At 40.9% G+C, this 27,608-nt stretch overlaps 1 protein-coding gene and 1 long non-coding RNA gene across 3 annotated transcripts in view; one reads left to right on the top strand and one right to left on the bottom strand.

The window, feature by feature from the left end:
• Window positions 1-7,794, bottom strand: part of RESF1 (retroelement silencing factor 1) — a 31,707-nt gene extending 23,913 nt beyond the window's left edge. The window contains exon 1 of one of the 2 annotated variants that reach the window (XM_015866194.2): window positions 7,571-7,794. In XM_015866194.2, coding sequence (XP_015721680.2) covers window positions 7,571-7,779 — 209 coding nt within the window. In that variant the 5' untranslated portion in view covers window positions 7,780-7,794. Of the gene's footprint in view, window positions 1-1,563; window positions 1,668-7,570 lie in introns of those variants that run through there. The other variant, XM_015866209.2, reaches the window with a different exon arrangement.
• LOC107315656 lies at window positions 267-27,608 on the top strand. Its single transcript, XR_001556005.2, has 3 exons — window positions 267-1,306; window positions 15,572-15,708; window positions 26,878-27,608. It is a non-coding gene; the product is annotated as an uncharacterized LOC107315656 (long non-coding RNA).

Below are 27,608 nucleotides of genomic sequence, written 5' to 3'. Positions count from 1 at the left end.
GTAGGTGCTAAGGGTGCAACGTAGCTGATTGTGTAAGGTACCAAAACCACAATAGGTTGAAGAGAGCAAGGAAACTACAAGAGGAACCAAGATGAGCCTGTGTTTGCGATGAGTGAGAACATCTATGTTGTTGTGACTGAAAGGTGCCTAAGAAACCACCGCGCTGAGAATGTGCGACCTCCAACTCCAGTTCTGCAAGAAAGAAACCACATAAAGAAAAGAAAATGGGCAGAGTTCCTGGAAAAGGACAGACATTTCAGGAAATAGTATGACTCTGTACCAGGCTTTGTGGAAATCTGATGATCATCAAGTGTTTATTGTTATCGATTACTGGGCTCTCAAAACAACAGCCTCCTTTTATACGTACTTCTCGACTGCTTTCATCCTCCTCCTTTCCTCTGTGGCTAAAGTATTCTGAGGTTGCACACTTTCTAGTCAGCTACCGCTTCCATTAGTATGTGCCTCCCCCTGCCCCCAACAATGTATCATATGCTACACGTGTAATTCACTAACTGCCACCCAAGGCAAAGAAGTTAATATTTATGAACCTATTAAGCCTGAACATTCTGCTCAAAGTTCACAGGCCGGTGTTAGTCAGCTCCTGTGTTTTCTTCTGGTTTCGCATTCTGTTTGGCACTGATAAGCTTTAGCAGCACACCCCTTGGAATATTACAAGGTTTCTCTTTGTAAAGGCACTATCTCTCTATCTTATCAGGAGGGCCCCAGGAGGGTACTCAGGAATGCATTCAGGAATGCACTCAGGAAGGAAGAAGGAAGTTCCCCAACAGCTCCAGGCAAAAAATGGATGATGATCTGAAGGCCACGTGAAGGCCTTGCTGAAACTGAAACTGAAACCAGACAAAACCGGTTGAGGCAGGCTGAAGCAGGAATAAGTGCAACCTGAAGTAACCCATGGTTCACGAAGGCCAAAATGCTTGTGCAGTTACACGCCCAGAAAGGAATAATGAGATGTGATGAGCGTTATAATGAAGTAATGCCCCACCCTCACTCCCTGTGTGAATCTCTGAACACAGCACAGAGCTCGTGCAAACAGAAGGATTGACACGAGACGTAGCCAGAGACAATTTGTAGCTAAGCTAGTAGCTACTGGGGCTGTTTCATTGAAAACTGTATAAATATCAGCAAATTAGTCCTGTGAATGTATCCACTCTGTACACCAGGAATGAATTGGGACAACGCGAACACCACGAAGACCAACCCCTAGCTCTACACAGGACCACCCAAAAGTCAGATCATATTTCTGAGAGCTTTGTCCAAGATCCAGCAGATAAAGCATAAAAAATAGGTGAGTTACTGTGAGAAGAAAATACGGTATAGTACAGTTCTTACAAATAACAACACTGTCAGAAGACTATGATGTGTTCAGAAGGCCTCACCTTAGATTTTGTGAAGTGAGTAACTCTTAGGAAAGCATAGTTTGTTCCTGCCAGATATAGTGATTTCTGTTAAGCTTTGCAATTCACTCACGTGCATTCTCACCCACATAAGAATCAGAATGAGCGCCCAAACAGCTTGGTTTGACATGTAGAATATGGAACTGACCTGTGAGATAAGGTATGTCGGCTACAAAATCCTCTTTGTGCTCTATGAACCTCTTCACTGTTGAGGACATAGGCGCATCTATACACAGCCTTTAAGAGCCACTGGTTACTGTGATCTAACGCCTCTGGGTGGGTCTTATGCAACATCATTGCTGAGTCACAGCAATCCTTTTGTTTTCCTTTTGTTATCTTCTGGCTCCAGGCCAGCTCATTTATCCCCTCTACTCTTATCTTATGATGACTTCATTCTCTTTGTGTCTGGTTAATGGATAAAACCCAGACTAGGTTGCACTGGGATCCAGGTGGACCTTGGATAACAATGCATCACTCCTACTTTATTCAAGCAATTTCAGAATTTCTTGTGCAAATTCCTATGTTGCCTTGTGGAAAAGGAATTCTAAAAATAAATGGAAGTAACAGAGCCATGGTAGGGGAAATGAGACTGTTGTGCCCAGATAGTCCGGTAGACAAACTCAAAGCATAATAACAATATATTTAGCATTTCTTGTGATGAGACAGACCAAGCTGCCGATTTAATACATTTAGAGAGCTGCTGTTCTAGCATCTGGAAGACAACAGGACAAACAGTGTAACAGTACTGCACTTGAGAAAGCTGGAACATGAGAGTGCAGTGATCAGTTATCTTTGATTATCTTGTGGGCTGGTTATACAAATTGTGATTCATCAGAGTCTATTAGCAATTAATCAAAGTGATCTAAGGAAGTACAAGGAACCACAAATCACAGAAACTACAAAGCAGAAACCTCTCTTCAGAGACTGAGGTAGAGCTACCAACGCAGAATCAGCACTGAAGATTGTATCATATGAAAAGCAATTGCTGCAGGGTCAGACATTTTTATCCAGGCCACCACAACATGCCAGTCAGGACCCATAAGATGGACAGATGCAAAGTAAACGAGCAATTCAAACTTGTTTCTTTATTAAGACAAGTTCCACATCATACATCTAGTTATCCTTGCACACTTCACAACCACCTACTGCAGGAGAGATCAGGAGCCTAATGTGGACATCAGTCTGGCTTGGGTTTGCTTGCTGTATCTCCTCCTCACATGCTGGTTTTCTTTGTTTCCCAGGGCTTTGCAATTTCTCTGACACTTTGTGCTTAATCTTTTTGGGATTCTTGATCTTTGCCATCTCCAGATTCCAAGCTGGTAGAACATACCTCCCAACTCAGTGCTGTTTATGTGCCATGCCTGCTTCCTTCTTCCACTCTCAAATATGGCTTCTCCCCAGCCAAAAGCTGAGTACTATGCAAACAGGAACCAAGTACAATGAGCTGGGACAAGCAGATGGTGCAAACAGGAACTAGGTGCAACAAGCACTGGTGCTTTCCATTGTTGACAGAAGAACATGTTGTAAAAGTATAGGAGTCAAGAATCAAGTCATACCATTGTTTAGAAAGCATACAATGTAAATGAAAAGTGACAATCATTATGTTGAGAGGTTTCCTCTAGTAGAAGGCTACTCCACTTGGAAGGCTGATACAATCAAGCACCAGTAACACTGCATTGGGCCAAAACTGTCTAAATAGCAGTGTTGGAAACGCCAAATTTAGAAACAGGAGAAGTAAAAGTAAGTTTAACAAGTAAGAAGTAATTAGGAAAAGTATCATTTTTTTGGGAGGAATCATAGAATCATGATGGTTGGAAAAGACCATCCAGTCTAACCGTCCATCTGTCACCAGTATTTCTCACTAACCATGCCCCTCAGTACAACATCTAAACATTGGATGCCTCCAGGTTCAGTGATTCCACCATCTCCTTGGGCAGCCTGTTCCAGTGCCTGACCACTCTCATGGAGTATTTACAGTATTTCCTAATACCCAACCTGGATCTCCCCTGGTGCTACTTGAGGCCATTCCTTGTAGGCCTATTGCTATTTACATGGGAGACAAACCCAACCTCCACCTCACCACAGCTTCCCTTTGGGTAGTTGTAGAGAGTGATAAGGTCACACCTGAGCCTCCTCTTCTGAACAATCCCAGCTCCCTCAGCTGCTCTTAATAAGTCTCGTGATTCAGACACCACACCAGTTTGGCTGCTCTTACATGTTCAAGTGTTCAGAGTGAATCTAGTCAATCTAGTCAGAGGAAAGGAAGAAGGTGTGGGCAAGGTATGAAAAGGTGCTTTCTGGGAAAGGGAAAATTGATAATAAGGCATAATGTGGAGAAAAGAGAAGTGTGGGATCCTCTCATACTAGGAGAGCTGGTGCCTATTGATGCTTGATAGTTCTCAGAGTGGTGGAGGCAGATGTACTTCTTATTTCTATGATCTTTATCAAAAATAGGTGGCAAATCTCTTTTCACAAATCTCTTGTAATGGAGGTGTTGTTGAACTGCATCCATTTTTTCTTATTACTTAGACCTATGTCATGGCCATGAGGGCATGCCATACTGGACCATTCCTGACCAGCTCCCCCAGTGCTCCCTTACCAGCCAACAAACCATGACCTCATTTGTGCCCCCAGTGCCATCAGCTCCTGACCCAGCAGTGTCGCAACAGGACCTCACTGAGCCAGGCCAACCCACAGGTTGATGGCCTGGCCTTGGCTTGGCCTCGTCCTGACAATTATATGTATGGCAATTCTGAGAATAGATTGAATTTCATGGAAATTGTATAAATATTAATATGCTAAATGTATATAATGAGAGTGATTTAGTTCTGACGTCTGCATTCTAGGTTAAGAGATCCACATGCACCCTGAAACAGTTCAGTACTGCAATAATTAGGAGCTAAGGTCACTGTGACCTGATGATTATCAGCAATGGTATGAGGTTAACTTCATAAACTGGGACTAGATGATGAACAGCCATGTCCTTGACTCCTCACCAAACTTCCGAGTCCTCCCCTTACTATGAATAACATGGATATCAATGGGATATAAAATAGCAGTTTTAAGTAGTGCGTACATTTCAACTGTGATGTAATAAATGTCCCGTTTTTTCAATCTGTCACTTCACTAATTTGATATGATGGAGGACCCATCCTATTTGTACTTACAGATGGTCTTTCCTCTTTGTCCTTTAAATTCTTCTGTACCCCACACCTCTGCATAGATGCATATTTAAAGAGGAACCTTAGTTCATATTATTCCTACTCTTTTAAGCCTCTTTTATTTTTCTTGTATCTCTGACCATCTGGATGCATGCATCTCACATAGTCAGGCTAAAACATCTTGCTCTGAAGAAGTTTCTAGTGAAATTAAAGGCATGTTATTCTAAAAAACAAACAAACTGTGAAGACCTAAATCCCAAATGCCAATGAACTGGAGCTTCTTAAAACTGCTAAAATTAGGGATAACTGGTCATTTCAGTCCTTCCCACTTATTTTTCACTGTCTTCTGTAATACTTCTATCGCAGTTCTGCTTCCATGTACAGTTTGTGTGACCAAGATGACTGAGAGTCAATTGCATCATTTGCTTTTTCCTCAGACCTTAGAGGGTAAATTTATGGTTACTTCACTCTTAAAGCAGAGGCCTCCAGCTGTCAGTGACTTCTGGAGTTGTACATATGGTGTGCATTTCCTGTTATTGTGTAACATCTTGCAATAGATGTTTATTTATTCCTTTTCTCTTCCCCACTTTTTTGATCTTCATGTTTCTGTTGGTCACTGAGATTTGCTGTTACTGAATGTACCACATCTCAGGCTGGGAACTTTTAAAAGTGGCATGTCTACTACTCTTTCATTCAGCTTTCTGTTCCTCTGATGAGCTTTTATGTACCTAATCCACAGATGGTTCCCAGAGCATCTCATCTATTTATCCATCTCGTCACATAGATCGTTATTTGAAATAAGCTTCTCATCTTCTGACTTCCACCACCTTTTGGCTCAAGGAAATCTCCAGAACCATTTTCCTTCCTCACAATAATCTCAGTCTCAAACTCAATCTCAAAGATCACTTGCGGATCTGTATGCTGGGATTACTTGGCTACATTTACAGAACTTCGTCCTCATGCATGTTCAGGGCTGCTCATACAATGTACCATCTTCTACTCAATGTTGAACTTCCATTAGTGAACTGGATCTTTCTAATGCTAGAGTTGTTCACTCATGCTTCAAAACTTTATGTATTCTCCCGCATAGTGTGTTCTTTTGCAGTGGCTGGATATTCATGTTTTTTTCTCTCATTAAAAAGGGCATGGCATCATAAGCTGAAATGAATAAAAAAGGTGTGGAAATATGCCATACTTATACAGATATCAGAAAAAAGAAGATGCAAAAAGGTTTAATGCATTAATAATTTCAACTTTGATAAATAAAGTGAGTTGTCATGGATGCTAGAACAAGACAATGTGTGTAATCCAGTCAAGATCCCTAGAAGGGAACTGCATTGGAATGTGGTGAAACTATTAGGACTCTACATCCAGGCAACGCTATCAAGGTTGTCTCTAAAATTATGATGAACTACATCAGAGAAGACATAAGGCATGTAATTAAGAAATTATTGCACTCTGTGCAGCCTCGGGGCTGGGATTTGCCCGTGCTACCTGTTTCTGGGCTTGTCTTGGTCTGCCTGGGGCTTCGCCTTAGTTTGTTTAACTGTAACATCAGCTACCTTCCAATCAGATTATTATCAAATTACATACATATATATATAATGTTCCCTAACCAATTTCAACACTTTTTACTGTAGTGTGTGTGTGCTGTACTGCTATAGTACTTTTAATGAATTTCTGTAACAACAGGTTCCTACTCTCTGCAGAAAGTGCCCTTTACGACTGAGAAGTGTGGAGGAGTACACACATAGAATGATAGCTGAGGCCTTGAAAAAAGAGACATTGGATGATACCAGAGGCCCCAGGGTTATAAACAAATCCCTGGTGGTCAATTACTGGTCACTAAAGGAATGCAGCCTTGGGAGCTGGGTAAAATCAGTTTTAAGGATAATAAAGAGAACAAAGAGAACAAAGAACAAGTGTCCAGCATTACATGAAATACACCATATGCAGATAACTTGGTTGTAATTAGGATATGTGTAGTAATAAAGAGTAATAAATGTGATCTAACAACAGGGCACAGACTCTAGGAACTTTCTCCAAAACTATTTTTACTGCTACTTATTGTGGCCTTTATTCTGTACTATTTATGCGAATATTGTTGTCCCAAAATCTGAGCAAAGAGCTGATGGAGAAAGAAGCAGAAGCAAGATATTTGCTTACTGCATTTCTGCATGAGATGGGTGCTTGGCTGTTCATTGACAAAGCTAGCACAGAATTTCTTGTTTAGACCAAAAAATGCAAAATCACCCTAAGGGTACGTTTATTCACGTGAATACTTCTTCACTTCTTTTTAAAGTGGTAGCCATTTCTACTATCTGTTCTTCTTCCTGTGATCATTCTTCAAGGCTAATGTCATTTGCAGCTAGTACATTCCATTCAACTCCTCTTCACACCAAGATAAGCTCAATAAATATCTTTCAATGGTCTGACCAACTTGTTTCCTTTCAATGTTCATGCTGTTCCCTCTGACATTATTTCCCTGCTTTAAGACTTAAGGTTTTAATTTTTCATTTAAGTTTCACCTTGGTGCTTCTTTTCTAATGCCTTGATTATCTCTCTTCTGACCTTGTATTCTGACACAGATGATTTCTCTTTCCCTTTCATCAAAACCTCTCATGACTAATTCCCACAGTTCTGGAGTATTTTGGTGCAATGCACTATACTACTTGAACCATAAAATAAAGGCACATGACTATGCAATCCCAATGGGAATTGGCCTTATTCATAATTATATCTATTCACTGAGTCAAGCAGATGTGTATATTTTCTACCCAAGCATAGTTTGCACCAAAAACTTTACCAAGTCTTAAGTTAATTATTAACCTCTGCTCTTAAAAATGTTATATCTTCCCCACTTACTCTAGTGATCACTGATCCCAAATAAATTTGAACTTCTGAAAACAAGACTGAAAATATAGGGTTTAATACTAATACACAAAATAATGTCAGCAATTCTCAGTGATGGTCTAACTTAGCATTTGTACTTACCGAACTTCAGCTGCAGTACATGAGTTCATTTTTTTTTCCTGGAGATCTTCATTCTTAATTCCCTGGTAGAGATTCAGTCCCACTGTTCCTCTGGAGACACCTTCTTCACTCTGATATAGTGGATGCAGGAGCTCACTCCCTTCACTTTCAGTGCTGTGTATGTAACCAAGACACGAGGGGTCCTTTTCCTTTTTATTTTTGTAGCTCATCCTTCCAGGTACAGATGTATAGCACATCACCAGGCGTGGGCTGGGGCTTCCAGTAGTAGAGGGATTCACACATTGAAATACCAGTGCAGAGAAGGTAATACCCACAGAAGGAACAAGCGTTCTGGTAACAACCCATTTCATATATGCTCACTTCTATGCTGCATCCTACTGGTGGAATAGGGTTTCCCATACAGAATCTCAAAAGTGACATCAAAGACTTAAACACTTTGGTTGATGTTCAGGGCGTAGACCTCTTTGTGCTCCAGACAGGTGGGGGTTGGCCCCTTTGTGTGCAAGAGGGAGGACCCCTTTGGTTTGAACAATGTACAGATAAGATAAGCAAGCCTATGTGCCAAAGAGGTGCCAGCAAGCAATAGGAGTGCCAAGAAAGCAGGATGTTTCTCAACATCAGTACAATACATGGGCTAACTGAGAGACCACCAGAGACCCTTTGCCCAATTCAGTACCTTGCACAAAGGCGGTTTCACAATGTATTAGCATAAGCATGTGATTTCCTAAAGATGGTGGGCAATAAATTCCATATAAGGTCTGTTATCAACCTACTGTTTTTATGTTTTGTACCTTGCTATGAAGATAGGAGGGCAATGTTTCTTAAAGTTATCACGTTCATTCAGTCCTGTGCTAGACTCTCCCTGCTCTGCGTATCTGCCTTATCTCATGTTAGCCTCTTTTCTACCTGGGTCAGAAAGCTACAATCTCTGCTTTACTCTGTTCAGTACCATTCTTGTAAAAAAAAAAAAAAACCCAAATTTTTGACATATTTGCCCTATCTTGTGCTAGTCTCTGCCTCAGCAGCTTTTTGTGGAAAACACCTCATATTGCAAGAAGGTTATAAGTTCCGGGGGGAGCTGCACCTTGGTACAGAAAATGCTGGAAGCTTCCACTTCAAAAACACAATCTACATCACACCAATGCATACAAGTGTGCTGTTGTCCCTTGGTTTGCATATTAGAAGGATAAATCCCTCATGCATCTAGCACTGCAATAAAACAATGTTGGGCTTTCTAAACTATAATTTGGTTTGGAGAGTTTTCTTGGTTATGATTTTCTGTAGCAAAAGTACTTGCTCTTTCCCCTGCCTGTGGTGTCATCTTGTCTCTCAGTAATGCAAGAGGTAAAACCTCCACCTACCTCAAGTGTGTTTCCCAATGCCATTTTGAAAGTTTTCACCCTTCCTGTTTGATCACGGCCTCTCTCTTTATACTGCTCATCATAGAATCTGCTCCCATGTGAATCTCTTCACATATGTTCCTCAGAAGAACCTCCATTATTTTAGCGATAAGGAGGAACTGCTGATCCAGAGTTATACACCATCTCTCCTTTCCTAAGACAATCTTTCATTCCGTAAGGAGGAGGTGATGTTCTTCTCTACCCCGTGTGGGACTGATACTCATTCTTCCACCAGTTTGCCTCACTCTTTTCCTCTAATTCAAGTGTATCTTTCTGGCACTGCACTGTTGAATCACTCACTTCCTGACACCAGAGAGTTACTGGATTATTCCCTGATCATCAGGCTGGTGCATACTGGAGTTATACCCTATCCCCACCTCTGCTCAGTAAATTCTAACATCATTCTAGCTCGTGTTCATGTTTCTTGCTTTGTGTCTCCTATGACTCTACACCACTATAGAATTACCATATGCCCATGTCTCCAGCATAGGCCGGTGTCTTAGAAAATATTTTGCTGGTGCACAAGAATTCCACAAGCATCATTTCTAGTGGGCAGCCTGGAAGACTACGCTAAGAGGAGCTAGTGATCTACAGAAATTCAAATCCATTTGTTTGCTTCTGTATCATCAGTATTATGAGGTTGTTGCTTAATCCTAGCAGATATACAATTAATCATTATGTACTTAATCATTGTGTAATGTATCGATGTGCATTCAATCATAAACAGCTGTGTAATGTATTGTTCTGTCTGCTTGAAATGTTGTGTGACTTTAATCACCAACTGCATGTTATTGATCCCAAGAACTGTAGGTTTATTAATGTGATAAAAATATTGGAGTGTATTGTCAAAGAACTCTTTAAAGCCAAGTCCACATTTCAGGCCTGGTTGCTACTGGGGCTGATGAATTTATATTGTAAGCAACGCTTTACAGGAGTACAGCTGAGCACAGAATTGGTTGGATCTATGCAGAGTATTGTGCTGTGACCAGAGATCCATCCAATGCTGTGTCATATCAAGGTTCCCAACAGCAGGAGGAATGGAAGATTCTACAATTGGCCATCACCATTTCTGAGATATTAATAAAATATCTACCTTACTTGAGTGTGTGTACATCTTTCATAGTGGAATCCAAAAAGAACCTACATTTCCTACAGCAAAGCTGTTGTTAGTCTCCTAGCAGAAACCACTACTGATGTAAAAAAGTTGATATGAAACTAGCATGGATGTGGCCCAAAGTTAAAGTGGTATTGCCCTGCCAGAGAAAACTAATCATGCATTAGCTAAGTATAAGGAAGCAAAAAAGTTAATGCTTGTGTTCTAGTGAACTAAAATTAGAGAAGGAAATTAAGAAAGAAAGAAAAGAATGAGAAAAACTGTTTATCAAGAAACCACCTTTCATTCCAGAGATCCCAGTGCCTGGCCAAAGATCCATTTGGTTCGGAAGCAACTGATGTAAGATGTAAATCCCCTTAGAGCTTATGTTCTACTATTCCATAATAATACAACCCATTTATCAAAAATTAGTTGTGTTGTGGCCAACTATTTTTACCAAAAATTGCAGACTCGTAATTCAGTTACTTTCTGTGCAGTAGCAATCAAATGTTTTTGTATGTCTATAACCTGCTTTTGTATTCTCTGGCTCAGAACCTGAAGAGTGTAATTACTATGTTGTTGTACTTGATCTCTGAGAGAAAGCATATGTTCTTTTCCTGTGGGTGAGCATGCCTTTTTGAATGACACAAAGAATTTTACTAATTATTTTTATATCTATCAGTATTTTTCTCATTGTCAGTCAAAGCCATACTGCCTGACACCACTTTATCTGTCTAACAACTTGACCCCTGTTCTTGAATTATCTTTATCACATTAGATGGGTGCACCACTACAAAACTTATATTTTCTTTATTTCTAAACATGTTTATCACCATTTATCACCAACCAGCACCTACGCAACAGCTGGTCTGCCCAGAGCTGTCTTTTTCTTTATTCAGTAGGCCACCTCTCAAACTATGCTGCTTCAGCTTATATTCATTGCTTGTGTTATACACGCAAAAGTCTTCCCAGTCAGTTCCCCACAAAATCATTAACATGGGGTCCCACCTCCTTGCACATGCTCAGTTGTTTTGAGGGGGGGATCTCAAGACCCTCAGAGATGAAGTAAGCAGTCTTCCTCTTCATGACCACAAATTGCCCTCCTCTTGTTTTTTCCAAGTTGGCAGTTTTAGAGTGATATACTGGAGAGGACACCCACACTGACTTAGATAACAATGATATACTGGGCTTCTTGAGCAGATAAAGGATGTTCTGCTTATCATCAGACCCAACATGATTTGCTTAGCATTAGGCAGTTTCATGAAAGCAAGTACTGTTCAGTTAAGTCTGTTTAACATCAGACCAAATGTATTTTGCTAGTTGTGTGATATCACTGCCAACATAGCAGGAGAAAGGGAAACAAAACTGGCTTTGCTCATACTCATTCTCTTATACTGTAGAACTCAAAACAGTAAGAGTCCCTGTCATACCAACAAGTAAGCGTGTGGCGTGGCCAAAATGACCTGTATGAACAGGAAGACAAGGGATACCAGCTACAAAGTGCGGATTTATCTCTTCAGATACTCCTTGAGTAAGGATAACTGGTTTTCAGATGGGCTTATAACATTTCGAGGTAGGCCTAGATTTGATATTGACAGTAATCTTTCCCCTTTCCATCCAGCTTTCCCTTGACAACTGTCCATTTGCTTCTCTTTGTCTCTCTCTGGGCATTTGGTGGCTCCAGTTCTGCTCTTTATCATCTAAATGTTCTCACTTCCTGCTTTCAGTAAGGTCTTTGTTTTCCTGGTCTGCCTTTTGGTGTTACATAATCTTGATAACAATCAAGATAACAATTGTGGTTTGTCTCTGTGTCACCAGCACCCACCCCTCTGTTAACCCCGCTGTTAGTTGTAGTGCCTTCATTAGAAACATCTGCAACAGATCCAACCACTGTATAAAGACTGTTGGTCTTTTTGTTTTCTTGCTTGTTTTTGTTTTATTTTTTAATCTAAATTGGTACGTGCTATTTATACCTTACATTATTTTCTTTTCCAGTACAGGGATACAACCTATTTCATTTTACAATGAAGAGGTAATAGTGCAAAGATTTTCCTTTATTCTCCCACCCCAGATCGTCTGCCGAGCACTGAGGCAGCTAGTGAAATAAAACTCACTAGAAGACATATTAAACTTTGTAAATAAGCTGACTGCTTCCTCACATTTTCACCCACTAAAATTTGTGTGCAGTTTGTGAGCAGTTTAGCCAGAATGACCTGCGGGAGAAGATGAATCATCTCTACATGACCCAAGATGAGCAAAAGCAAACTGCCTTTAGGCAAGGGGCCTTATACAGCCTTCTGGAGTCAACAGCTATTGTGATCTCATGCTTTGGCACCTTGTCCTACTCCACCTGAAACTCAGGGTAACCTTTGACTTTCCCCATCTATTTCTCTTCTGGCTCCCGGATGGTTGTTTTATATTCCCTCACATTACCCTACAGCTTTATTCTTTTGCTCTCTAGTTACTGAATGAAGCCGTGCAAAGGTTGCGCTGGGATCCAAGTGCCCTGTTGTTACAGTGTGCTTTAAATAATAGTAGCAGTAGTCATGCTAAGGCTCGTAGTTAGGCCTAGTCTGTGTTTCTCACGTATTTAGGAATGCAAGTTGTGTTTCTTATGAACCCGGGCACGGATCTAAGTAATAAATCTTGCTTAGGAACAAAGCACAATGTATGTTAAAAATTAGGTTTAGATTTATGGTGTGATGGTAGAGCGGTTAAGCGTTTTAGAGAAAATGAATAGTAAACAGAAAGGGGGCCTCTAACAGGAACATCCAGTAATGTCACAGATCGAAGGATGAGAAGAATGTACAGCACATTTCCTCAGGTCTTTGTGGGATAGTCTTACCTGATTGTAACCAAGGAAACATAACAAAAGAGGACGAGGCAATCCTGAAGAAAATGTATATAAACCTTGTGATTTCTTTATAGTTTGGGGCTCTGACTTTGGACGCTAGTCCTCAGGCTCCCGGGCCCTCAATAAAGCACCGCATAAAACGACTCAGGTTGTTTTGTGTTCTTTAACTACGGGCAACACTATGACTTTGAGTAACAATGAACGCCATCATTTCAATTGTTATTCCAATACCTGTAATCAAACAAATGGAAATGTACAGCTTCAATAGCGTTTGCCTTATATGATTGTTATGTATGTGCAATTACATTACTTCAACATAGTCATCCAGATGTATCCTCAATCTTGGAAATACCCCAATTATTTTGGTCAGGACGGTATCTCTGATAAAAGCAGTTTTTATTCGCTATTGCAGTGGCGGGCGCCCCGCTAGCAGAAGCACACCTAAGGACACGATATTACAGTTTTTATACCTTGTCTTCTATGTGTTTCCCCTCCCGTTTCCCCTTTGGTTGGGTATTCCAGATTACAATTTTCCCCCAGGTTTGCATTTGTTAATTACATTCTGACACTTGTTCATTCATGTGCTGCCTTGTGCCAGTCAGTCGCCATCCCGCTGTTCCTGTTTCCAAGATGTTTCAGTACTCTTATTGTATAGATACGTTGATTCCCTTCAAGACTTCTTCCATTCTGTCCGAGGGACACTTTGTTAAACAAAGAGCCCCGGGGAGGGAGGCCAGGGATTCCAGTCCTTCCTGATATCTCTTCAGGCACATCCTTAGGTATGTCACAACTTGTATATTTTTACAATGTGTACAACAAAACATTACATATATATATATATCTAAACATACATTGTGTTAGTTTATACAGGTATATTGTTAATTATTTTAACTTCTCCTCTTTGGATCCTTTATTACTCAGGTCTTGTTTGTCCAGCACCAAAAATCAGTAGACAGCTGGACAGACATGAGCTGCAGTCTTTGTACTTATGACTTTTACCTAATTTTTAATAACTACAAATTGCTTCACTTAGATGCTGAGAGCTTGAAACGAAATACTCGTATCTTGTTCTAAATGCAGAAACAACAATTGATTCCCACAATTCCTCCTTTTCTTCTTTATACACTGTTGATTTCTGCAAGTTTTGCTTTTTCTTTAAGGTATTATCTTATAGACCTCTTCCTCTTCATCACTTTCTTCATTCCCCATCTCCTCTAATATCATTTTATCTGAGTATGGTGGTGTCTCCACTGGTGTTTGTTTTGATAATGCTGTCTCAATTAATCTCTGTACCAGTCCCCTCACACAGGGGATAATACAGCATCCTATGGCCACCAGGGCTCCTGCTACTATAATCAAAGAAGTAAATATGGATATAATCATCCCTTTCCATTTACCAAACCAAGAGTCCAGCCACCTGGTGATAGAGGTATCTATTCCTGAATTTTCTGCCAATTCACTGGCAAGGGTAGTAAGCCCCAGCAGTGCTTAGTTATTGTGACATCTGGAGCTGTGTTACTGGGGATGAAGGTGCAACAGTGGGTTCCCAACATTACACACACACACCCCTTTTCAGCTAGCATTGTATCTAGAGCAATCCTATTCTCCCAGGCCATCCTACTTGTGGCATCTAGCTGTTCTGCAATTCCCTTAATTGCACTTTTTGTATAATTTATAAATCGCTGTTGATTTAAGAGATGTAGTTAATCCAGTCCACATTGTTGTTAATTGTCACCCACCAGAACAGTGATTCAAACCCTGCAGCAATTGGATTTCTTGCCTTAAATTTATCAGAGAAACCTCTGAGCATTCCCATCAAATCTATATCTATATACAGCATTATCAAATGAGAACCCTAAGCTCCTTTTGTTCCTTCTGGGGGTGTGTGACATCCCCTTCGTGAATGCCAGGGTGAATGGTAGAGCTCGTTGAGCAAGTACACAGGTACCTCCCCAGTTAGATGGTTAAGCTGGACCATAAAAATCTTTCCCCCACAGTACCACCGGAGATTTGCCCTGGAGATTCCCAATCTTGAATAATTTCCTGCTGAATCCTCCATAACATCCAAGACCTCATCACTGCATAAGGAAAAGTTTCCTATAGGCCTGGTAGCCTTCACACCCTGCTGTGAGAGGCAAGCTGTATGGTTACCTACTGCTGTAGAGAGCGCAGGAGGGATCTTGACATCTGTATCAGGCATTGGAGGGAACAAGAGAGAGAGATCTGCAGTCTCTGTTTCCCCAGGCAGTTTTCACTTGGTACAGGGCAAACTCATAATTTCCATTTACACATAATATATAGCAAGAATTATATAATAAGAAAAAGATTAAGTTCACGTGACTATTGGTTACTCAGTTAATAGCTCTATAGAAATACCAGATTTACAACATAAACAGTCCAATATAGACTGTCTTTTTCATTTAACCATCTTACTGGACATAACTGAAACAGCAAAACTTGCTTTTCACTGTCTGTGGCCCACTCTACGGTAACCTTTCTGAGTACAGTACTAACCACTATAGTTCACTTCTAAAGCATGATTGAACTTGGAGTTCCAAGCTAAGAAGTTTTCTCTCCCAACTACTTATTAACCTCCGGAAACAAGAACTGTTTCCAGAACATACTGAAGCCACTGTGATTTTTCCTTCCTCCAGGTACTGAGCTTGTCCTGCAAGTCAGGAACAACGTTTGTGAGAGCTGTCCCTGGAAAACTGTCAGAGTTTAATAAAGAACGGCATGCTCTGAGTGTGAAAACTTCTTCATGGGAGAAAGTCACAAGGTCATGAGCAAGGTAATGGGAACTTTTCATATTTTTCAATGCAATGAGCATTCTTATCTCAGTACCTTGATAAGGAAATGCTACATTGTCCTTCTGTCAAATATTAAAATGCCGTTGCATTATGCCTGTGCACACATCCAACTGGACTGCAATGTTTTTGGTTGGGATCCCCCCCGGCTAGACAATTTTGGAGACAGCACCTCAGTCAACAGCGCACCTACACCCACAGTGTGCCCAAAGCCTATTCATGTGTGCAGAAACTGGGAGGGCAGCCAGAAGCTTGGACAGATACAGCACGTGGAGAGTGCAGCCTTTCCTTCCCCCTGAGATGGAGGTGTTATGCTTCAAAATATAGTCTTAGGCACTTCCAGGTTAAGGAAAAGAGGAGCACAGGAAAAGAGGAGTACGGGGGCTCCCATCTGCTGAAGCAGATGAGTGCTGATACTCCTTTTCATTGTACAAATATTTAATTATCCTAGAATGCGAGCCTTAAAAAAAAAAAAAGGTTGAATATCAAACATTTCTGAATAGGAAGAAAAATCTTACATTTCTAAGAACATGCTGATTAGATGTGGTCATTTGAGGCAAATAACTGCCTGATCTGTACGCTGTCGTCAAAAGGTGATTATATGGAGTGCCCAGGTATAATAGAAACTCCCTGACAAAGAAGATCACATTAAAACCAATCAACCCTAGGTCCCTTTATGTTTGAACACCAGATATCATTTTAAGGTAAATAGTTATCAGAAAATTCACCATTGTTAGTCAATTCCTCCTCAGGCACCTAACAGTCATTGCAAAGCCAAACTCTCTGTCTCCTCTCTATCGCAGTCAGTGTGTCACATTTTAATTCTGATGGACGCTTTTTCCTTTTTCTCTTTGTCTCACCTAAGGTTAGTTTTGCCCTGCTCCCAAGTTTGCATTCCTTTAACAGTGAGCAACTGGGCAATGCTGACCAGCTTTAGCAGTCTCCTGTGTGCCCCCTTCCAAGACCTATTACCCCATGCACAAATTCCCCCACGACACATCTTTGAGCTAATGCTGTGATCTACGCTGTTATCTTAACACCAAGTATGCCTCCTGTAACTTGTAAAAGAGTCACTGTGTTTACTGGGCTACAAAGACAGACATTTATGTATCACATAAGCTACAATGACTTCTGCCAATACAAAAATCAGAATGACGGCAACATAAACTGATGGAGTTACTCTGACAAAGGAAGATTAAATTTAAAGCTACACCAAACACTGCTTCTGTTGTCCATAAATTCTTTACCCAGTGTGTAATGAACCATTTCCCACACGCTCACTCCCACACACATTTCCCACACAGCTTTCTGACCAGGCCTGGGTGCTAGTGAAATCTTCCACAAGTCTATCACACCGCTGCAAGTTTCTTCACCATGTTTACAGAGCGTATATAACATATGTACTCTGCCTACCTAATGCAGAATAAACACCTACCACCTATATATCCATAAGGGCAAACAAGCATGATATTCCATCCACTTCTGGCTACTTGCAAGGAGTTGCTTGGGGTCTTATATGACCTGTGGTGTTTGCTTTAAGTGCAGTACCATTTTTTAATCTTTGTATGACCTCATGTCACCTAAGGACAAGCTGCACTGTTTTCTTCTTGTCAACTTCCCTCTAACCTTTGTGAGGACAACAATTGTCCTTGATTAATCAGATAATACAGATTGTCAATGTGTCCATGTTTTAGTATCATCAGTACTCTATCAAAGGATTCTACATTCATGATGATTAAACACAGACAGTACCCCCTTCCTACCAAAGGGAAGCTCGTTATAAACATTTTGACTGTCTCTATTACACACATTTCCTCCCTCTGAAAGTTTCAAATATCTTATTTAATACATATATTCTCTCCCATACTCGGTATCAATTCCATCTTGGTGCCATCACGTCTTCATTCCATTCCTGTGAACAGTGTTGCCATCTCTAATGGTTCTTTTTATGTTTGTATCCTAAATTATCTGGAACACTGGAAGTTCTATAACTCAAGAAACTAACATTGGATCCCAAAATTATTTCATCACATCAATGCAATTCTGAAAAATTCCCACAAAAACAACCAAAGATTCTGGAAACTTGTCCCAGGACAGATCCCTGGGGTATACTACTCGTCATCAGCTTCCACCTCGACATTGTTGACATCTGGACACTTGTTGGAGCTGTTGACAACCACCCTCTGGCTGAGACCTTCCAAACAATTCATGATTCACTAAGTACTCCAGCCTTCATACCTCTCCAATCTAGAGATAAGGGAGTGGTGCAGGACTGTATCAAAGGCCTTGCATAAGTCCAGGTAGTTGACATCAGTTGCCCTCCCTTTGTCCACTGAAATTATCACTCCATCACAGAAGGCCACCAGATCTGCCCTTTGTGTAGCAGGCAACACCTGTTAGTAGCGCTGTTTCCTGGTGCTATGATTTGTCAGTTACAGCAGTTTACTTGTAAGCAAAAGTCAATAGATAACCAAAGCTAACCAATTCCTGCAATTCTACACTAAGAGAAAGACCCACCAGTACAAAGATAGCAAATGGTTTTGCACCGATTACGTTTCCTGCTCATGCATATAAACCCCATGTATGCCACAAGTGGATTGGTGAAGAAGATAATTTTTTTGTTAAGCTGTGTAATTTTATTAATAGCTGCCTCAAGCTACAGTTAAAAATAGTAAAGCAGGATGTTCATTGCGCAACCTTTTCTTGTAGCACAGAGCAGTGGACAAAATGAAGCCCTTCTGAGCCAGAGAGGCTAGGAATCCAGTGAACACAGTACATTAGGACATGGACTCCCAGTGCTAACTCACATCAGTGTGCTCTTATGATGAAGTTCAGATAATCAATAAAACTCAGTTCTCTGCATTCTCAGGCATCAGTTGTTTGATTCAGGGTGACACAGACTATGGAACACAGCAGAAAAATTAGTCCCCTTCTTTTGACAGTGGTTACTGTACTTAAAAACTCCTAGAAAGCAATTAACAGACTTGAAAGAAAGGGATAAATTTAAATATTCATCTTGCAAAACTACATTCAGGAAAGGAAAACAGTTTTATTTTGGTGGGCGAATAAAACTGCTTCAACTTGGCCCACTATTCTCACTGTACTCATAATAAATGCTGCTTAATTCCACTGAAGTAAGATCTAGATGGCAAATTAGGCTTGCTTTCCAACTGGAAGATTATCCCATTGCCACATAGTAAGCAGGAGAACATCTAAATACAAATTACATAAACCAATAACTGAAGAATAGGAAGAAAAATGTGTTTTCCATGATTTTTAGGCAAAAATAGCGTAGTACGTAGTGTGGCTTTGCGCAGGATAAAACTAGGTGGTAGACAAAGCAGTGTCAGGAAGTCTGCTGGGGGTACCAAGTCATAAGATCAGATTTTTCAAGTGACCTTGGCAGAATATGCTCGAAAGGAGAAGTAGCATTTCTCACTTTGTTCTTTTGTGGTTTGTTTTTGGCAAGCTACGTTCAGTTAATCTCTTCATTTGTTCACATCCCCATCCTCATTCCTCCAAAGAGGAAGTCAATTGAAATAGATTCTTCTTGCAGCAGTTTCGTTATTGTGCAACTCTATATAACTAACATGGAGCCAGCTAAGCAGCAGAAATCAGTCCAACAGTATGATTGATATCTGTGCAATTTATCACTATTATATTACACACACACAGGCTAATGGGATTTCAAAGGGGACAACAAGGACAAGCCAGGCTGGAAATCTCAGAAGGTTAACCTTAGCCTAAGCTGAAGAAACGTTCTTGTGATGAATCAGAGATAAGAGACAAGCACAGAAGCTCCTGATGGATGCTCTCCTTGAAGAGGCAGCAAAGCTTAAGGGCCTGTTTCTTTTTCACACGCACATCTTGTATTGCTGACTTGGTTAGCCAGCAAAAAACTTACCGGTGATAGCTCTGCAATCCCTTGTGAACGTCTTAAAAGTTTCATTCATGCTACTTTTAGTTAGAGAACAGAAGGTTCTTTTGCAATGACTTCCAAGTTTGTTATCTTAGACAGCCTCCAAATTAAAAACAAAGAGCAGAATAAAGAAAACATTCGTTGCCAAGATTTCAGTTGATCAATATCAGGTCCTCAGATTTTTCTTAAACACTCTCTTCCTTGTTGCTCTGCAATGCTCTTAATAAGTCTTCACTACCCCAGGTGTATCCTGGCTCCACCCCTTCTGGTCACTCAGATGCACTGCATGCACCTGAGCTCCCCTGGGTTGGTCCTGCCTTCCCACCAGGTGCTCAGTCACTGGTTCAGACCATGACTGGGCATTTCCACTACAGAGTGGTTCTACACATCTACTCCCAGTGCAAATGTTGAAGTAAAATCTACAAATCTGCAATGCAGACCACTCCTGAGATGACAGCTGTCACACTGTGTCATTTCAGAATATACTGTCTTTTGCTAGAGTAGTTCAGAGCACATACTTGGTGAGCCTGCTCAAGTGTCCTGCAGCTGGGGTGACTTAGAGCCTGGAGAGTGGTCAGGTAAGAAAATACCAGTGATGTAGAACATCTGTGTATAGATAACACAGGCATGCAATAGACTTTGAGGCACCCTGTTGGGCATGCTTGAGCTCCCTGCCTTGATATGGGGAAGATCAAAGCACAGTGAAGATTAAAGCATGGTAGTAAACTACGCCTGAGCAAACCCATGGAAAAACAGAAGTAAACAGCAGGGGCAGAGATCCCTCTACATGGACCAAACTCAGCAGTGCCTGCTTCTCCACTTGTGTCCCTCTTCTGGGGTTCTGCTTTAGGGATCCCCCAGCTGGAGAGGTAACCAACATGAATCTACCTTTCGCATTTCACCAGTGGTTCTGTGCTTTGCTGCGTCCTGCATGTGCTGATTCACATAGCTAGATACGAAACTACCAGCTGATGGCTGCTTATGGAAATTGGGGATCATGTTACTTATTCCTAGAGAAAAGAACTGAATGTTTCTAGCTGCTCTGTGAACAATTCCAATGCAGGCATTCAAAGGAAGCAGAACATTTTTATGTGGGAGTATTGAAGACTGTCAGAGAGTCGAACAGGCAACTCAGGTTCTTCCTTTATGCAAATAATCATTGGTACATACACTGGGCTACTACCACACAGGTAGAATCACAATATTAGGTTTTCTACACATATATATCTTGTTAACTCATAGCTGTTATCTCATAACAGGTGACCTCATCCTCTGCTCCCCCCTGCTCTTTCTGTTCCCTTGAAGATTCTCTTCATGAGTCAAAAGCCATAAGCATATCAGTTTTACTTCCTTGGTTTGTTTTGTGGTACTTTTTGATGCTCTGTTCATTCTCTGTTGTCAGTAGATTCTTCAAAAGTTACCTGATGGCTACATCTTCTTTTCTTCTATTCTAGCTGATGGTTGGATTTTTGCCCAACCTTTGGCCTGGTGTTATCCAGGGGAGGAGGCCCATAGTCTCAGGACTACACAGCCTTCTGATCTGCTTGTGTTGTGAATGCTGTACTATCCAACCCTGTTCCCATTCTCTTTCAGAATTTTAACTAATCTCCTACAATGTCCCCCCTAGAATCCTGTGATTATGAATATCTGATCCTCACTAAGCCAGTCTTGTGTACCAAGATAACTAGTAAGTCTTTTGTCCTCTAGAAGCCTCTTGTCAACATCTTTCATCTTCTTAAGGGCTTCCTCCATCTTCAATAAGTAACTACCCATTGTAGCCCAGCAATGCTTGCTACCCCCTACACAAACATCACCTCAGTTCCAGCTCCAAAATGGAGACCATTGAGGCTATATCACCATTACCCGGCTGTTACCTGCAATGTGGACCTACCATCAATACCCTGCAGCCACCCTTTGAAAGAATGAAAGCAGGACACCAGGTCTGATTTCTCACTGATGTGCATCAAGTCCAGTATCAAGCAACAACAGGGTCCACATTGGCTAGCAGCGTGAGATGCTGTGGCCATAGAAAAACACTATGGTTGTTATCACAGTGAAAGAACATTATTCATACAAGTTAATGAGCCAGTCAGCAGGAACAGTTCAATACTGCTGGGTAAAGAAACATTCCAGTGTTTGAGACAAGGCACATGTCATACAGCTTAACTATCAGTAGGGCAAACCGGGGCAAGCCAATCTAACAGAGCACATTCAGCAGCAGATGTTCAAGAATTAATTGCTTGATTAATTACGACACACATCACTTCCTTGCTCTTAACTCATTGAAGCACCCAGGAACTGAGATGATTTAGCTATTTTTCAAATACATAATCTAACTAATGCAAGGTATTAGTACAGGAAATAACTAAAATTACTGTGACTGTTGTGAAAGTGAAACAGGTTGTTTCACTCACACTCATTCTCTTAAATTTCAGGCACCAAAGATGTGTGTATCAGAGCGAACTGACCAGAATCACCTGAGTGCAGCACAGAGGATGCAAAAGAAATTACTGAGTTCTCTGCATCCTTTGGTTGGCTGTGCCAGGAGTTTTACTTGGGCTTTTTTGTTTGGACAGGACCAGTAGGAGTCAGCATTAATACCAGCATGAAGCTTACTTACTGCAGCATCCTTATGTCTTCAGATTTGTTACCTATCACCTATGTTTTCCTATTTGGGATCTCTTTAGGGTTATAGTCTGTCTCACTGCTGATTTAAAAGGAAGAAAAAGCACATATATGCTGAAGTCTCATTACAATACTCTGCTGCCAGACCACATCAAGTGGTGCAAAAAGCAAGGCTACTCCCTAGTGGAAAAGGGCTTAGGAGCCAAGTAAGGAACAGGCCAGCAGTACCTGAGCAATGTAATCAGATCAGGCCTGGAGATGGCATTCAAGCCCACCCAAGAATCCAGAGAATAAGACAGTGCTGTAGCAGTGCTGCAGATTCAAGACTAAGCTAGTGCGTATACAGAAGGCAAGATAGAGATGTCTCTGTAGACATTCACAGCTGTAGCTGAGACAAAGACCAGCACTCTACCAACACAGCTCAGACAGAAAGCAAACGCCCAGGACTTGGCTTAAACAGAGCTCAATAGCCTCTGCTGTTGTTGGTTGGAAGGTCCTTGATAAGGTTGGCCACGTCCTTTAATGCTTACAAGTGTCCTCACACTGCAGATCTGCCAGTAAGTCTGCTCTGCTGCAGCCACATTGGAGTGCAGGTCTTCTGGCCTGATAACTATCAGCAGTAACTTGCTGTTGCTGCTAGTCATCTCCTTGGTTGGAGATCAACACAAAGCATCCTTTCAGCCCTTCCTCTATCGTTTCTCCTGCTATTTTCACCTGCAAACATTACTATTCCTAGTTCATTAATAGAATTCTTAATACGTCTTACAAAACTCTACATTCAGTCAAAGATACAAACTTCTTTGAGGGCTGCTCCAAAAGCAGTGCCTCCTATTTTATTACATTGGCCCCCAGTGTCAGAGGCAGACACTGGTGGTATGATATTGGAGGCTGAACCATTTGCCAGTGTTGTGTTGGATTTTGTTGCTGTGTGACAGATGGCAGTAGAGGGGTAGTCTGACAAAATGGCGTCTAATATGGAAGTGTATATGAAACAAAGGTGCACCACTGGATTCCTCCATGCAGAAAAATCAGCACACACTGATATTCATCAATGCTTGCTGAGTGTTTATGGAGACCTAACAGTGGGTGTGAGCACAGTGAGGCAGAGGGTGGTGCATCTCAGCAGTGGTGACAGTGATGTGAAAGACAAGCCACATCCTGGATGGCTGTGCACAGCTGTCACATCTTGAGAGGAAGTGTGTCTCAATCAGCACACCTTCCTCAAAACACAGATCAGTAGTGCAGATGCAGTGTAATCAGGACTAAAATGCTGGACAGAAGAGTCGGTAGAGCTAAGAAGATTTTAGGTGTTGATTATAGCGACTGTAGATTCCTTGGAAGTAATTAGGTGTGGAGTGACCTGCTGGCATTTTATATTACAAATTGTCATGAAGTATGCATGGAAAGTATTATCAGTTTTATTTTCAAAATGAAATGATGCAGCAAGATCACTTAAAGTGCACAATTAAGCTGCATCTCTCTGATGAACTCAGGCTGGTTTTGTAAGGGTTCATGAAAGACAAATCTTAACTTACATGGGAAAGTAGAAATCCCTTAGTACATGCCATGGCTTAAAGGACATTGTAAGAAAGTTACTGCAATGCATCCATAGTAAGTGGTCATGAAATCTGTTGAATAATAAAAACAAAGCAAGTTATTCTGCAGGTCTCAGGTAGAATATAGTAGATGAATAAGATGTAATCTGCAGTGTAACAAATGCCTGCCAGTTATAAAGAAATCATCAGCTGATACTTACTTCAAGATGTGTAAAAGCAACTACATTCCTTCAAGGCCGTTTAGCCAGATGCGTTAATCTGTTTATCTTCTTCTGAGACAGGAAAAATCCTTTGCAATGAGGTATTCAAGGTATGCTGTATGTGTGACATCATAAATATGCCTGAAAACCAGAGTCTCCCACACAGAGATGTCAGTACTGGTCTGTCTTGGTGTCTGTGACTCTAAAGCACTGCAGATGTGCTGGGTAGATGTGTCTCACCTCTTATCACACCTCTCTTGCTTAACAGACTGCTGCTCATAGATACAGGCACAAAGTAAGCACATGATCTATGTGGTAGACTTTTCCCTCTTCTAAAACAGCGCTGTGCGGATGAGGGCAGATACGGTAAATTGCAGGAGGCTGTCAAAATTTTACTTAGCGCGCTGAAACCACAACCCTGAGAGATACTGCTCAGCTGACACCTTTAAGCAATTCTAAACACACACAGACTTTTTTTTATGACTAGGGCAGAGTCTCCCCTCTCTTCTGCTGCTCCTTAGGTCTTTGGAAATTTGCGAAGTAGACAAGAGTGATAATGTAGTAGCTTTATACAGCACTATATGTCCTGAGAAAGGTAAAAAACAAGAGGAACTCTCAGTTGTTTATGAAGGCATACGTGACTCTGCTAGAATTGTTCTTGAAGATGACATTATTTGGAAGCATCTTCTGCTATCTTCAACACAGCATGTGCTTCAAAATTATTGAAAATTAAATCCTTACTGAGAGAATTCCATCATCTCCTATAGCAAGAGAACCAAGTCATGACGCTGTGTTGATAAGTGAAAACAGACTCTTGTCAAACAAAACACAAGAGAAACTATGAAATTGTTTTATTGTTGTTTAAAGTCATCTGTCAACCTCTTGTTGTTTACAGTTCAGTGACCTCTGGGCTCCTTAAGTACTAAACAGAGCTCTGAAGGGCAACTGAAGTGAGATTCACGATCACCTTGGTCAACGTTGGCCCATCTGGGGTTAAAACCTGGAAGGATCAAATAAACTTAAATACACTCTTTAGATCAATGCAACAATAACAATATCTTAATGAGAATTAAAGTAGTATCAAGCATAGTGCAAAAGGCTTTCATATATATATATATATGAATATATATATATGAGAATATATATATATTCTCTCAATGAACAACTATTTCATAGATAAAACTTGTATTGATCCTTGGACAGGAATGCATGCATGACATTTTCAGTGACCCTAGAGCAAGAATGTATGCTATGTATAAGGAGTGTGTGCAATAGTCGTCACATCTAGAAAGCACTGTTTACGTTATCAGCAAAGTGTATCTTGAAGGATGTTGAAATAAAAAAGGAACTGCCCTTTGGAAAATCAGCCAGCCACTGTATGAAAGTCACATAACTTTTGATGGCAGGTAATTGTATATAAACTTATTGAAGCAGAACATCTTTTACATTGTTTGCAGGGCTGCAACAAAATTAGCTATATGTGGGTACCATTGTTTTGGAACCAGCTGGGCAGAATGAGTCTCTCTGGCATTCCTTAATGCCTCATTAGCAAGTATTACCTCACAGTCATTAAAGAAACAAGCCACAAATGCTTGTGTGGAACCCAGCATCCTGCTCTTGAATTTCTGCTGCAGTGAGGATGCAGAACTGGATTACAATGCTTTGGCACCATTATCTAGCTTCACTGTGGATCAGAATGTTCTCTTACAGCTCCAATTCTGATCTCCTCGGTTTTGTCTAAAAAAGTCCTTCAGAAAAGAATGAAAGAATGTTGTCAGCTCTGCACAAATATATAGAGATGTTTTGATTTGATACAGTGACTGAGTCACCGATTTAGCATAAATGATTTGGTCATTTATCAGAATAGATTTAACTTCTGGCCGACTACATAGTCAACAATACAGCAGATCATTTAGCTGTGTGGTAAGGAAGACAAAAGGAACAACAGTATCACAGATTCTGTAGAAAAAGTAGATTAAAAAAGATGACAGTTCGCAGAGATTCAAGGAGGATAAAATGTCCATTCACAGACTATGAGATGAGAGTAACAGAAGAAGGACAGCACTGAAGACCCCAGTATGTCAGGGCCAGCTGCTGTAGAAACAAATATTCTTCTCCAGAGCACTTCAACATGTCATACAGGACACCTTGGGAGACACTGTACAACAAACATGGGTAACAGTGTACGTGTCTGCTATAGCCTACATCATCAAGATACAGTTCTAGATAAAGTTTTCAGTCAAGTAGAAGTATTGTGTTTACAGGCCCTAGTCTCAGTGTACGACTTCAGTGTACCCCAATGTTCCCTAGAGGGCATAAGCAATCCAGATGGCTTCTGTAGAGCCTGTAGACTCATGAATGGGGCTGAGAACCCAGTAGAAAAAAAATACTGTAGGTCATCACAAAAGACAGTGAAAAGAGTGGTTTCAAGGAAAATCCAGGCGGAATTTAACTGTAGGTTTTGGCAGAAATCATGTATCTGTTAGCATGAATAGCTGCTAAATAACCTGAGTGCATACTGTGACAGCAGCACATGCTGTAATTAATAATACAACCCATGCATTTTTAAGAGCTTGTTCCCAAGCAATGGGGGATGTGTGAAGGCATAACACTCGTGACAAACTTCACTGTACCCTCATTCATCATTGTGTTAGTAAAAGATTCACAGCTTTCTTTATCCAGAAGGTTACTGTTAAGATGTGAAAAGCAGTGAGGCCATTGAACCTCATCACAAACTGCAATTCTGCATAGTGTGCTGTAGTTCTACTACTGGGAGCCATCCAATGCAAATCTCTCTATGGTTATCAGCATCAGAAGGGTTAAGTAAGACTCCTACCAGGTTTTCTCTTTCAGGTTCCCTGTGCCTTCTTCCTTGATACTCAAAAGAGCCAGCACCCCTCACTCCAAGACAGATGCAGAAGACTCTGATATCCTCAGTACCTTCTTCACCTTTGTAAGAGTTGTATTCAGGAATCCCAGGTCCCTGAGACCAAGGGAATGGCTGGAGCAAGGAAGACTTACTGTTTATGGAGCAGGTTAAGGTTAGGAAATAGCTATACTGGGCACAAGTTCATGTGGCCTGATCATTAAGGCTGGAAAAGACCCTGAGATTGTCTAGTCTAATCAGATGTTGAGCTGATGGAATACAGCCATGAAAGAACTGACTGGTGTCATTATAAGGCCATTCTTGATTACCTTTAAAAGTCTCTGGTGTTTGGTTAAAAGTTCCTGTGAACTGGGAAAAGCATATGTCATCCCTGCTTTCAAGAAGATCAGAAGTTATGATTCAAGAAAACTACAGGCTGGTCAGCCTCCATCTGTCCCTTGGAAGACAATAGTGGAAATTCTTCTGGAAACCATCGTCAAACATGTGAAATACAAGTAGTTGGCATCATTTATGAAGGGAAAGTTGTTCTTTGCCAGGTATTCATGCTTTATTCATGTGTGTGGGCATGTAGAAACACAAGTTCGTCATTCAGACAAACTCCAGTCTGAATGAAACTCTTTAAGACCAATGTGGTATTAAGAAGCAGACATTCCTTATTACAGTGCTAGATGCACAGGGGGTCACTTCACCTAAATGC

Source organism: Coturnix japonica, chromosome 1, assembly GCF_001577835.2.
Source record: "Coturnix japonica isolate 7356 chromosome 1, Coturnix japonica 2.1, whole genome shotgun sequence".
NCBI classification, from domain to species: domain Eukaryota; kingdom Metazoa; phylum Chordata; class Aves; order Galliformes; family Phasianidae; genus Coturnix; species Coturnix japonica.
This window is presented reverse-complemented; position numbering and strand designations above follow the sequence as displayed.